The sequence below is a fragment of the Mustelus asterias genome, chromosome 5 (assembly GCF_964213995.1).
Source record: "Mustelus asterias chromosome 5, sMusAst1.hap1.1, whole genome shotgun sequence".
Classification (NCBI taxonomy): domain Eukaryota; kingdom Metazoa; phylum Chordata; class Chondrichthyes; order Carcharhiniformes; family Triakidae; genus Mustelus; species Mustelus asterias.
In genome coordinates, this window is record NC_135805.1 from 140,738,542 (window position 1) to 140,752,016 (window position 13,475).

The 13,475-nt window shown below is 41.3% G+C and overlaps 1 protein-coding gene across 2 annotated transcripts in view; it reads right to left on the reverse strand.

Moving 5' to 3' along the window:
• Window positions 1-13,475, reverse strand: part of LOC144493849 (signal-induced proliferation-associated 1-like protein 2) — a 490,731-nt gene that overhangs the window by 62,180 nt on the left and 415,076 nt on the right. For both annotated transcript variants that reach the window (XM_078213418.1, XM_078213417.1), the window contains 2 exons: window positions 12,855-13,017; window positions 3,153-3,372 (listed from right to left, as the gene is read on the reverse strand). In XM_078213418.1, coding sequence (XP_078069544.1) covers window positions 3,153-3,372; window positions 12,855-13,017 — 383 coding nt within the window. The remainder of the gene's footprint in view (window positions 1-3,152; window positions 3,373-12,854; window positions 13,018-13,475) is intronic.

A 13,475-nucleotide genomic window follows, 5' to 3' on the forward strand; every position in this document is an offset into this window, starting at 1 on the left:
GATTAGGGACCTAAAGGGGGATTCACACCTGGAGGCAGGGGGCATAGCTGAGGTATTAGTTGAATACTTTGAATCTGTCTTTACCAAGGAGGTGCTACCCAGGACAAGTGAGAGTCGAGGAAATCCTATCCCTAGAAGTGTTCAAAATTGATAAAGAGGAAGTGTTGGATAGACTGCCCGTACTGAGAGTTGACAAGGCACTGGACTGGACATTCGAATCCAAGGATTCCGGGATCTCAGCTTCATATCACACTACCTGTAACCCCCACCATTTGGCCTGGGCTTGCAAAATCCTACTAACTGTCCTGGCTTGAGGCAATTCACACCTCTTTAACCTTCTCTCCACTCGCATTGTCTGTACCTGTAAAGACCCGATTATCTGTAAAAACTCGCATTCCAACCATTATCTTGCAATTGAATCTCTGACTATATATGCCGTGTTTGTGAACTCACTTTTTCACTCACCTGATGAAGGTGCAGTGCTCCGAAAGCTTGTGACACCAAATAAACCTGTTGGACTTTAACTTGGTGTTGTGAGACTTCTTACTGTGCCCACCCCAGTCCAACGCCGGCATCTTCACATCAAGGATATTGAAGGAAGTGAGAATGGAAATTTTGGGGATGCTGGTCATAATCTTCCAGTATTCTCTTGACTCAGGGGAGGTACAAGAGAACTGGAGAATTCTAAATGTTACGCCCTTGTTCAAAAAAGGTTATAAGGATAGCCGCAGCAATTACTGGCCAGTGAGTTTAACATCAATCGTGGGTAAGTTTCTTAAAACAATTATTCAAGACAGAATTAGAAAAATGTGGACTGATTAGGAAGAGCTAGCATGGATTTCTAAAGGGTAAATGGTGTTTAACTAACTTGCTAGAGTTTTGTGAGGAGGTAACAGAGAGGGTCAATAAGGGTAATGCTATTGATGTGGTGTACTTGGACTTTTATCCAATATAGTACCATACAACAGACTTGTGAGAAAAGTTATAGTCCATGGAATAAAATGGACTAGCAACGTGGATACAAAATTGGCTCAATAATAGGAAGCAGAGGGTAAGCAGAGGGTAATAGTTAATGGATATTTTTCAGACTGGAGAAAGGTTTGTAGTAGTGTTTGCCAGGGGTTGGTATCAGGATCCTTATTTTTCCCAATATATATTAATGATCAAGATCTTGGTGCACAGGGGACAGTTTCAAGGTTTGCAGATGATACAACTTGGAAGTATTGTAAACTGTGAAGAGGACAGTATGGAACTTCAAAGAACATAGAGAAGTTGGTGGAGTGGGCAGTCAGGTGGTAAATAAGGTTCAATGTGGAGAAATGTGAGGTTATGAACTTTGGTAGGAAGAACATGGACAGACAAAATAAAATAAGGTGTAGAATTTTAATGGGGCGCAGGAGCAGAGGGACCTGGTGTATATGTGGATAAATTATGGAAGATGGCAGGAAAGGTGGAGAAAGCAGTTAATAAAGCATATAGTATTCTGAGCTTTATTAATAGGGGCATAGAGTACAAGAGCAAGGAGGTTATGCTGAATTTATACAAGATACTAGCTAGACCTCAGCTGGAGTATTGTGTACAGTTCTGGGCACCGCATTATAGGAAGGATATGAACGCATTGGAGAGAGTGCAGAAGAGCGTTACAAGAATGGTTCCAAGGATGAGAAACTTCAATTATGAGGATAGATTGAAGAGGTTGGGACTGTTCTCCTTGGAGAGAAGGTATCTGAAAGGAAATTTGATAGAAATGTTCAACAGCACGAGGAGGCTGGACAAAGTAGATAGGGATATACTGTTTTTCCTTGTAAAAGGATCAAGAACAAGAGGGCACAGATTTGCAAAAAAAGCAAATGTTATGTGAGAAAAAACTTTTTCACACAGTGAGTCGATCAGGTCTGGAATGCACAACATGGAAATGTGGTGGGGGCAGGTTCAATCAAGGCATTCAAGAGGGCATTAGATGATTACTTAAAATAGAAACAATGTGCAGGGGGATGAGGAAATGGCACTAAGCCATGATGCTCGTTTGGAGGCATATGTTCTTTTTAAAAAAAACTCCCTGTTGTCAGTACTGATGCTCCAGCCACATCCCAGGTGAAAGGGTACAATTACAGTCTGACAAGCTTACATTGGACATTTACATTATAAATGTGGATCTACTTACATTCTGTGATTATCAGAGGGATAATTTAAATGTAAAGATAAAGATGTTATATATACCAATGCCAATTAGTCCCATTCTAGAGACTTAATGTGATGCACCAATGTGCCAATAACTTAATTTTAATGATAAAATGCACGAACGTGCCATCATTAGTCCTATTTTGTTCTCTAAAGTTTAGCAACAATGGGATAAATGACTTGGAATCCAAATCAGCAGAGACCAGGAAATATTATGGCCAAAGAAAATAAAATGGAAACGACAGAAAGCCCAATCTCCTCCCCATTGTTCCCCAAATTATCCCTCACAGCTGGACAGGAGCTATTCTCTCTAAATTGTGTGCTTCGTTCTTTTCACCACAGGTTTTCTAAAATGATTTCAATTTAACCATTTAGTCCACTGTGTTTGAAAAGTTCCACTTTAACTGCATTGGTTACTGTATTAATTTAAAATAAGAATCTCCTAAGCAAATCGATGACGTTCTCCACTTTTTGCAATATACGTTTGCCAAAGTGAATTGCTAAGTACTGTGAATCACACCACATTATCAGAAGATTATCAAAGAAAACTGTCTGGTAACATAACTGAAAACCAGAAAGACATTCCTCCTCTTGCAAATTCTACAAATTTCATACTTATTCTGAAAGGAGTTGAACGACTGATCAAACACAGAAGCAGGAGGCTCCAAGTAATGGAAGAGAGTGCCAGCTTGGAACTACAAGATTGGGTTGTCCCATCAGAAATCATCTAAAAATCTACCAAATCTATCTTCACAATAAAATGCACTTTCTTGCTGCTCAGAAACACTTGTGGCATTTGCTCTACATATATCTACAATCGCCTAGAACTCCTCATAAAAGCTGCAGTGAGTTTAGATTACTGTTTTAATGAGTACACATCCACCACTGGAAAATGTCCACAGCAGGGGAAACATGACTTTATAGCTTACATTCTGTGATTATCAGAGGGATAAATGTTACTGTTTACTTACTTCGTAGGCCAGTGGCACAGGGACTGAGTGAAGCACGAGGGGGTAGAGTGCAGTGGTACGGTGGGGTGGTGCTGAATAGGATGTCGTTTGGCAGTGCTTGTTCAAGCATTGAACTTCGGGAGCTGTTGTATGAAGAGCCTCGCCGATTACTGCATATGCTTTCATCAGAGAGTGTGCGATACAAGGACTTCCTTGGTGACACATTTCCAGAAACAGAAATCTTCATAATATAGAAAAGACAAAACAGCAGCATTAAACTCAACCTACATTCTTGAACTGCATATTGCAATGGAATGGTATGCAAATGTTGGATTAAAAGAGTGCTGCATTATTTTGATTATATTTTTAAAAATAGTTACTTTATACAAAGTCTTGCGGCAGTTCTGATGCTTGATTCTACATTGATAACCTTTGATGAAATTGTTGACTTGTGCTGAGATATGGTTTGCCGAGGTTAAGGGTCAGCTTGCCTTACATCTTGGAAGCAGAAGGCTTGGGGTTCAAGACCCACTCCACAGTTAGGAGCATGTAACTCAGGCTGACACTTGACTGTAGTAGGATATCAACTGTGTGGGGCATCATAAGTCATTATTGGAATTCCATAAACGCACACATTCCAGCTTCCATGACCTCATCTATCCTCCTCAGCTTTTCCCCAATCTGGGGGTACCAAGACCAATTGTAGAATTCATACTGCTATCCTGAATTGTGAAGGTTAGTGATTGAAGCAGAGAGCAGGTCAACATTTAAAAATGCGATGGAAAGGAGATGGACTGAAAGGAGAATAAAGGGGTATGAGAACAGGGCAGTAGTTAAGACTACTTTTCATGTGGAAGGTAAACATCATCATGGACCAGCTCTGCATTGCAGCTGCTACAAATGAGCTTTGTCATACTCCAGGGATTGAAGCTGCTGACCAGTCTGGATGGTGCAGTTACCAAGCAAGCCACCTGGGGCTGTGCATGGCATTGGATTGAAAGCAAAGCTGTTTATTTTGTTTTAATTACAAGCTCATTCATCTATCTGTATTAATGTAGACATTTAAAATGTGCCAGTAAAAATGTTCTCCCTTTCCCCACCCCTTTTCCTTGACTGTGTACTCACTTAAAAGAGCTGTTAAATTTCTAACATCTTCCAGTTCTGACAAGACTGTTTCTCTGAAATGTTAATGAGTTTCTCTCTCCATAGAAGATGCATGATCTGCAGAGTATTTCCAAACTTTTCTTCTGTTTATATTTAACATTTATAGGGTTACATCTTCCCCCCAAAACTTTCAAAAGATTGTAAGTTAGCAACAACCACCAACTTTCCAAGTATCTTTTATGATGGCTGTAAGTAGCAATGTACCACATTATTTAAATTGAACTGTCATCCTTCAAACTCCTTTGCAATACGCGAAGAGCAAGGTAATTTCCACTGACATCTGAAAATTGCAAAGGGGTGGGGTGAAGTGGTGAGGAGAGGGGAGGCGGTTGATGTGTCGATTGACAAATTGCCTACATATCCTGAGAAATGCTCAACTTAATTTTTTATAGCAGGTTTTGAGTACCTAATTATACATTACGCACTTGCTGAAATCTTGGTAAAAATCAAATAAGACTTTTAAAATCTAATGACATTGATGGCTCCCAGGAAAATTTGAGGGCAGCAGTCCTGGCAGTATTTATTAAAAATCATCCTTTGCCCTGCTTGATTTTAATATGAAATGACTTTATTTTAATATCATGCCGTTCTGCATTGATTAACAGAATGTGATGTGTAGCCTTATTTTGAAACAAAACATCAAAGATTCGGAGCAGAAAAAGAAAGCTGTGTCAGCACTGGCTGTCGATGCTTCAAAGCAATCTATGTCCCACCTTTACTGCCTTTTGCATGTTTAATTAGCTACTGCCTTTTTCCATTCTCATTTTATGTCTTTACCTTCTGTTAGGAACTAATTCTTCTTCCCCAAGAACCAGTTGGGTTTTCTCACCGACCCACAACAACAAGCCTCCCCATTTCTGTCACTGGATAGTAAAAGTTATATTTCAGTGAGGTCCATGTATCTTTTCAGTCCTGCCACCACCAGTTACTCACCTGATGGCTTCATTAACTAATAAGACCAGCCACAGGAGTGGCCTTAATTTAAGACATTAAGAGGGACGATTTGCTCTCTTGTGATACTAAGCCAATCCCAGCATTTTGGCAATCTGCACCAAATTACAAAAGTATATTTTGTAAAGGGCGGCACGGTAGCACAATGGTTAGCACTGCTGCTTCACAGCTCCAGGGACCTGGGTTCGATTCCCGGCTTGGGTCACTGTCTGTGTGGAGTTTGCACATTCTCCTCGTGTCTGCGTGGGTTTCCTCCGGGTGCTCCGGTTTCATCCCACAGTCCAAAGATGTGCGGGTTAGGTTGACTGGCCAGGTTAAAAATTGCCCCTTAGAATCCTGAGATGCGTAGGTTAGAGGGATTAGCGGGTAAATATGTGGGGGTAGGGCCTGGGTGGGATTGTGGTCGGTGCAGACTCGATGGGCCGAATGGCCTCCTTCTGCACTGTAGGGTTTCTATGATTTCTTCTATGATTTCTATATTCTTTTCAATAGTCTGCATCCCATAGCTGTGCTCTTGAAGGCAGCACTGCCCAGATAAACAAGGTGGCATAGGTGGCATCTGAGACCAGGAGCCCCACCTTGCAAGGCAGCTCCATTTCCTGCCTCTTGCACAAATTCAAGTTGAATGGCTGCTACGACCTCTGATGGCAGCTAGAACATGTTATTTTGGTCTGCTGGTGAACAGAGTGAGAGCTCAGCTAAAACTAGCAATGTATTGCTGCTGCATATAGACATTCCTGACAGTGGAGAATCTACCTGCTGACTGTAAACTGCTGTCCAATGATTATTATTCCAGGCAGCTTGCAAATAGGGATATAAAGTGTGCACAGGGACAGAGGGTGTGAGGTGAGAAAAGGCTGCAGGAATGACAATAGTAAGAAGTTTAACAACACCAGGTTAAAGTCCAACAGGTTTATTTGGTAGCAAAAGGAATGACAATAGGCCCTGATCTCAAGATAAACACTACATAATTAGATTGAGCGATTATTGGCACTTTTGCATGGTAGCAGGATGGAGAATACTTTGCCACAAGTGGTGTTCGATGCTAATTTGATCACTTACCAAGAGGGCTTAAATTCAGTACAGGCAAGAAAAAGGAATGGTCGCCTATTGTGCTAAGATACCCATTTCTATGAATTATAGCATTAACTTCACGTTCTAAAATAAATGCTGGAATTAAACAATATTCTTTATTTCAAAATAAGAATTATCTACCCAAAAAATGAAACACATGTGGTACATGAAGATATTACATGAAGATGTTACACTGGGTTTTTTTCCTGCAGTCAGAACAATTTTTGGTTTTCAGCAGAAATGTGTTGAATTTTTGTGATTATGTTCAAAGCCGGTTATCTTCTTCAAATTATGTATAATTATTATAGAAAACAAACAGTAATAAGAAATTAAAACAGCTGATTTATACTTTGGTTGAGTATGGGAAGAATTGCAAGGTCATTCCCCTTTGTGTGTAATTATGTTTGGTGATTGTTAAAAGCCTATTAGGAAAAATTATTAAATCATCTCCACGTGGAATGTAAATGGTGCAGATGGCAGTATCAGACCATTTCTGCTTAACAACCATCACAATTCCCCAGTATCATCGCCTCGCCAAAACTCAACCATGGTATTCTTCATGAGTGCACAGTTTTCAATTTGTTTTCAGTTCATTCTTTTTGTAATGATGTTAAGTTTCACTACTGAAGATAATGCTAAGGTGTCAGTTTAGGGATGATGCTGCAAATGATTCTATGAATTGCAGAACTGATCTCAGCTCGAATTGAGCTATTCAAACCTTAAAGTTTTAAAGTTTATTAGTGTCACAAATAGGCTTACGTTAACACTGCAATGAAATTACTGTGAAAATCCCCTACTTGCCACACTCCGGCGCCTGTTCAGGTCCACTGAGGGAGTTTAGCATGGCCATTGCGCCTAACCAGCGCATCTTTCAAAATAGGGGGGGGGGGGGAAACCAAAGCACCTGGAAGAAACCTTTACAGACATGGGGAGAACGTGCAGATAGTGACCCAAGCTGGGAGCCGAACCCAGGTCCCTCTGCCAGCATGCTGAAGGAAACAGGGTACTTATTATATGACCTATTGGTTTATACACTGAATAGCTAGCTCTCTGAGGATTGGGTTTAGATGTGGCTTAGTGGTAGCACTACTCCTCTGAATTAGAGATTGTGGGTTCAAACCCCAGCCAGAGAATGTAACACAAATTTAGCATGTCCTGGCCAAGATTTATTCCTCAACCAATACCAAAAGTGGTTATTTGGTCATGATCTCATTGCTGTTTGTGGCCACTTGTTGTGTACACATAGGTAGCTTCATTACAACATTGGAGGCGATTCTCCCAAAAAATTCTAACTGTCAAATTTGTGTAAAAACTGGAGTTTTTTTCAGTGGGAGTTTCAAAATGAGTCTCCCGCACTCAGTGCACTGCAGAGTGCCTCACCGTGAATCAGTCAAAAAAAAAATCAGGCAGTGGGGCCTACTCCCGCAGGAGAGGCCGGCAGCACAGCGCTGAGTGGGCCACTGCACATGCGCCAATCTATCAGCGCTGATATTGGCGCATGCACCATGACTCCTGGCTGCCAGCCTCCTGATTGCTGGCCAGCTCAATCGCTGGCCAGTCCGCAACCCCCACACTGTGCCCCCACTTCCACCGGCAGCCTCGTCCCCACCCGGCAAGTTGTACCCACCAGACTCCCCCCCCCCCCCCCCCCCCCCTCCGATGGCCAGCCTTGATCAACCCAAAGTGCAGAGTGGCAGTGGGACCCCTCACCCCCATAGGTCACCCCCAGAGGCCTGGACCTCATAAGGCACTGCCCTATTAGGCCCTGCCCCATGCCCAATGGGCAGCGCTAAGATGCCCCCTGGGCATTGGCACTTTACCCCCTGGGTGGCATTGCCAAGGTGGCAATGCCCAGATGGCACCCCTCCCCACCCTGGGCTCTGGCGTTGAGCTGACAGCGTCTGAAACCCGGTGCTGGGAGACACACAGAGGCCGTGGTGCCCAGCGGGGTGCCCGCAAAACAGACTCTGCTAGAATCTCCTGGCCTGCTGCACGACAAAAGCAGTGCAGCGGGCTGGTAAAATTGCCCCCATTGTTTATCCTTCAGAAGTATTTCATTGGCTGCAATTGCTTTGGAATGTCTCAAAGTTAGGAAAAACACCACATAAAAGCAACATCTTTCTTTGCACTTTCTTTCAACTGGAGGAAATCACAAGTGATCCCAATAATCAAGGAGAAAAAAAATCAGACATTGGGAATTGTATGCTTTGCCCATTAGCTGTCACTGTTATGGAAGGTGTAGAAATCCATTAGAAAGGATATGTGACAGTTAATACAGAATCTCAACATGGCTTTACAGCATGAATATGTTTGATAACCTAGCTGAGTTACTTGTCAAAGTGCCAAACTAGTGAATGATGCCAATCTGGAAGAGGTTATTTATGCATCTTAATTTCCAGATAGCTTTTGATAGACTGGCACATAGGTGCCAATTGGAGCAGGTTGCTAGATAGGCAAATGGTTGTCATCTCATAGGCAATGGTCATTATCAAAGGCCAAGGAGCCAGCTCACGAGTGGACTATTGCAGGACTCTGTGTTGGGACCACTGCTGTTCATCATTGTTAATGTGATGTAATGTACAATCACAGTGCATTTCCATATCTTAAGGATGGGAAATCAACCCGAAGGAGAATTCATTATTTAAGACCACTAGTCCACTAATACAGACAACCATGAAAGACATGCACTTAAAAAACAGGCCTGTAATGGAACCATTCAGAATTATCCAGTAAAAGCTTCGGAAAAGGAGAAGAATCTGGATATTGAGGACCACATCAATGTCACTGAGAAAACAAATGGGGTTTTAAGGTTGTGTTGGTGGAAAATATAATTTAAAATTAAGAATATTCTAATTAGGCTGTACACGGCTTTGGCATGGTCATACATAGGAGAATTGTATCTCATTTCAGTCCTCACATATGGTAGTTTTAGAAGTCCTGGAGAAGGCTAGGTAGAAAGGTTTCCAAAATTATATCCACTCTGAGGACTTGTAACTATCAGGATAGACTTGAGGAGTTGTGCGTTTAGCTTTGGAAAAATGTAGCCTTAGAGGGGATATGATTCAACACTGAGGAGATTACAAAATTTTTAGTCTTCTGTCTGTCCTACAGTTTTGAAGAAGATAGATTTATTCTATTTATGTACAAAAATGTGTTGAGTATAGACAAGTAATATATATATTGTACATCCATGTTAATATTTGAAACGTGTCCACAGGGTAGTCCCAGTGACAAGTGATGTGGGTCTGTCTAGTCTCATCTGCATTCACCTCAGGGAGGGACCTGATATAAATCATTATGATTGTTTTTTAAGTGCATGTCTTTCATGGTTGTCTGTATTAGTGGACTAGTGGTCTTAAATAATGAATTCTCCTTCGGGTTGATTTCCCATCCTTAAGATATGGAAATGCACTGTGATTGTACAGGAAGGGTGCAGGTATCATTATAAGTGCAATATTGATTACCTCCATTTTAGGGCCAATGTATATTCTGGACAGGGATAGTTTTGCAAAATACTGTCATTTTATTTATTATTTTATTATTACATGTCCTTACTTGTGTCAAGTCCTGTTTGTGCTCACTGACTCATACTGGTTCCTGGTCAAGCAATAAATTATAAAATTCTTATCCTTGTTTACATGTCTTTCCATGGTCTTTCTTGCTCCTCCCTATCTCTATAATCTCCACGAGTCTCACAACCTTCTGACATATCTGAGTTCATCTAATATGGTTCTTAACCCTTTCACCAATGGGAAGCTTCTCTCCATCTACTCTGCCTAGACCCCAGATGACTTTGAACATCTCTATCAAAAAAACTCTCAATCTTTTCTTCTTCAAAGAAAACAACCCTAGCTTCTCCAATCTTTCCCTATATTTGGAGTCTCTCATCCCTGGAACCATTCTCATAAATCTTTCTGCACCCTGTGGGGAGCCTAGAAATGGACACAATTCAAATTGAAGCTGAACGAGTGTTTCAGAAGGTTTATCATAAATTCCTTGGTGTTTTTGTACTCCATGTGTTCATTTATAAAGCCCAGGAACCCACATGTCCTTTTAAACCATTTCTCAACCAGTTTTGCCACCTTCAACGATTTATGCATATATGCCCTCAGGTCTCTCTCTATAACCTTTATCTTATATTGCCTTTAGTTTTTCCTACAGAACTGTACCACTGTCCAGTTCGCTACATTCAATTTTATTTGCCACATATTGGTACCCATTCCACCACCTGTCTATGTCCTCTTGAAATCTATCACTATCCTCCTCACCATTCTCAATGCGCCCATGTTGCAAATTTGGAAATTGCCCCCTTTACGCTCAAAACTAGGTCACTATTATATATCACAAAAAGCTTTGATTCTAGTACTGACTCCTGAAGAACCCCATTGTATACTTACCCCCAGTCCCTGAATATGTTAATCACTACTTTTGATTTCTTGTCATTCAGCCAACCTCCCATCTATGCTGTTACTGTCCCTTTTTATTTCATTGGCCTCAACTTTGCTGGATAGCCTGTTATATGATACTTTATCAAAAGCCTTTTGGAGCCCATCTACACTTCATCAATCACATTAGCTTCAGCATCCTTCTCTGTTACCTAACCAAAACACTCAGTTAAGGTTCAAAAGATCTGAGAATGTGCTATCTCCCCATCCAATGGCAGGACATTGTGTATAGCACAAGGACATTTAATGCAGAAAAAACTTCAAATTTCACTTTTATCCAATAGGTGTTCATCGCTAACTTTTTCTAGTCTAATGCAAGTTCTCAGACTGAAACATTAACTGTTTCTCTCTCTACAGCTTCTGCTAAGTATTTCCAGGCTTTTCTGTTTAATTTTGAGTATGTGAATAGCCTTCCTAGACAACAAAATGTCTTATGCATTCAATATGTGTAGCCCAGGATGGAGACAGTGGAACTATTCTAGAACAAATGTATTAAACGTGGGACACAAATTTCACGTAGTCACATAATACAGTTGCAATGCAGTTATCTCGTCTATTCAGCACCCTTTCTATTTAGCACATTAAAAAAATTAGAACGAAGTTAAAACTACTGCCTGAAACCTAACTTGAAGCATTCTTGATCACCAATAATAAAAACAGAAAATGCTGGATAAACTCAGCAGGTCTGACAGCATTTGTGGAGGGAGAAACACAGTTAATGTTTTAAGCTCACTTCACTGCTATTTCTCTCCCAGGATTGTTTGTTCATCCATTACCTCTGGTGTCTTTTGACCTACATTGGATCCCGACTCAACAATGCCTGATATTAGGGGGGGGGTTGTAGTGGGGGCTCTGCAAGGGAAGGTGCTAAATTTTTTGATGTGCTAAATAAAAGGGTGTAAGGGGAGGTGCAGGGAGAGCCACAAAAGGAGGGAATGCGGAGGGGGGCTATGCAAGATGGGGGGGTGTGGTGTGGGGGACGTACAGGGTTCACAAGGGACCATGGGAGGGTCCTGATGCTCAGATGTTGGCGACCCGTGTTGGTGTGTGGGTGAGAACAGGCCGTCAATGATTGCGGAGGGTGGGGGGTGGTGTGTAGGTCTGTGGGAGATTGGGGTGTCTGGCACATTGGCACCCGAGCACTCTGAAGCCCATTTCCCTGGGCTCCACTCCCACCCCCCCCTGCTGTCAAGAAAACTGACAGATTGTGGTATGACTACAGTGCCAAACTTGCCCAAAAAACATACCTGTGTTCAGACTATTTTGACACTTGGAGTTTTTTGTGTTTCCCCCACATCCTTTGTCCCACTGTGCATTCAGCTTTTAGGCCCTAAGCTCTGAAAACACTTCCCTAAATCCCTCCACCTCTCTCTCTCTCTCGTTATGATGCTCCTTCAAACTTCTCTGATCAAACTTTTGGTCACCTGTTCAAATGATTCCAGGTATTCAATCCCATTTTCTTGTGTCTGATTTCATTCCTACAAAGTGCCGTGGGACATCTAACTACGTTAAAGGCATTATTTAAATACAAACTGTTGCTAAACTGCCCCACTTATACAATCTGTTGTTTTTGTTTGTTTACAATTTGCAGTTCTTTGCAGATTTCCTCGTAAACTGCTTTACTGAATTCAGATGGGAGAAGCACGGCAGAGAACCTGCAGGCCAGACAGGCATTGGGTAGGAAGTAGGTTTGTACAGCAGTTCATCCCTCTTCAACCTACTCAAGGCATCTAACTGTAGTCACACTGCTCAACACAATAACTGTTATTTTTTTATAAGTGGTGAACTATACTTAGTACACAAACATCTTGGTGGTAAGTGAAAATAGATTTACATTTTAGGTGCTTATGCAATGCATATAGTGAATGTAACAGGAAGAGCTGTCATCCATATTGTGGAGCTGATTGTTCTGAAATGCTGGAGTGCAGTCAGGATGCCACTCTGGGAATGTTTGTGTAAAAGAGCGCTCACTGTTTTACCTAATATTGTTCAGAATTTTGCTCTGTCAGTTAGAGTTTTGTTAAAAATATCAGTGGATGTGTCTCATGAATTAACCCTGACAGGTGCATAAACTAAAGAGAAGGCTAACCTTCCTCCTTCTCTGCTCCAAAGGAGGGCTGTCTGGTAGCATCAGCTTCAGAAACTCCTCTTTGGTAAAGGTTTGCTCGGATTTACTGACAGGACTCAGGTCCTGTGACGAAGCCTGATGTTGGCTGGTGCTGGATATTTCTGTTACATCACCATACAGTCTCCTATAGCGAGAAAAGATGACATGAGTATTTGATGAATAACAGCATTTAAAATGAGCTTTATACTTGATCCCAGTGATTGCAGCTTTAAAATGGAGTCATACACAAATACAAGTACTCTGTTCTGTCAAGTGAAAGTCAAAGTCAAACTTTTAGCTTCAATATGAATGTTTGGTAAATAAAGTGATTGTACTATCCACAATCACCATTTATCTCACGTTAGTTTTTTTGATCAAAAAAGTTAAAAAATATTCTTGTACGTTATGGATTTTTAAAAATACAACTATAACTTGCATTTATATCGTGCTTTTAATGCAGTAAAACGTTTCAAGGTGCTTCACGTAAGTGTTACCTGGCAAATTTTGACCCCAAGCTACAGAAGATGGATAGTGAAATAGGCTATAGGAGGGTCTTAAAGCAGAAAAAGGTTGGAGGAGGTTACAGCAGTTAGTAGTGATGAG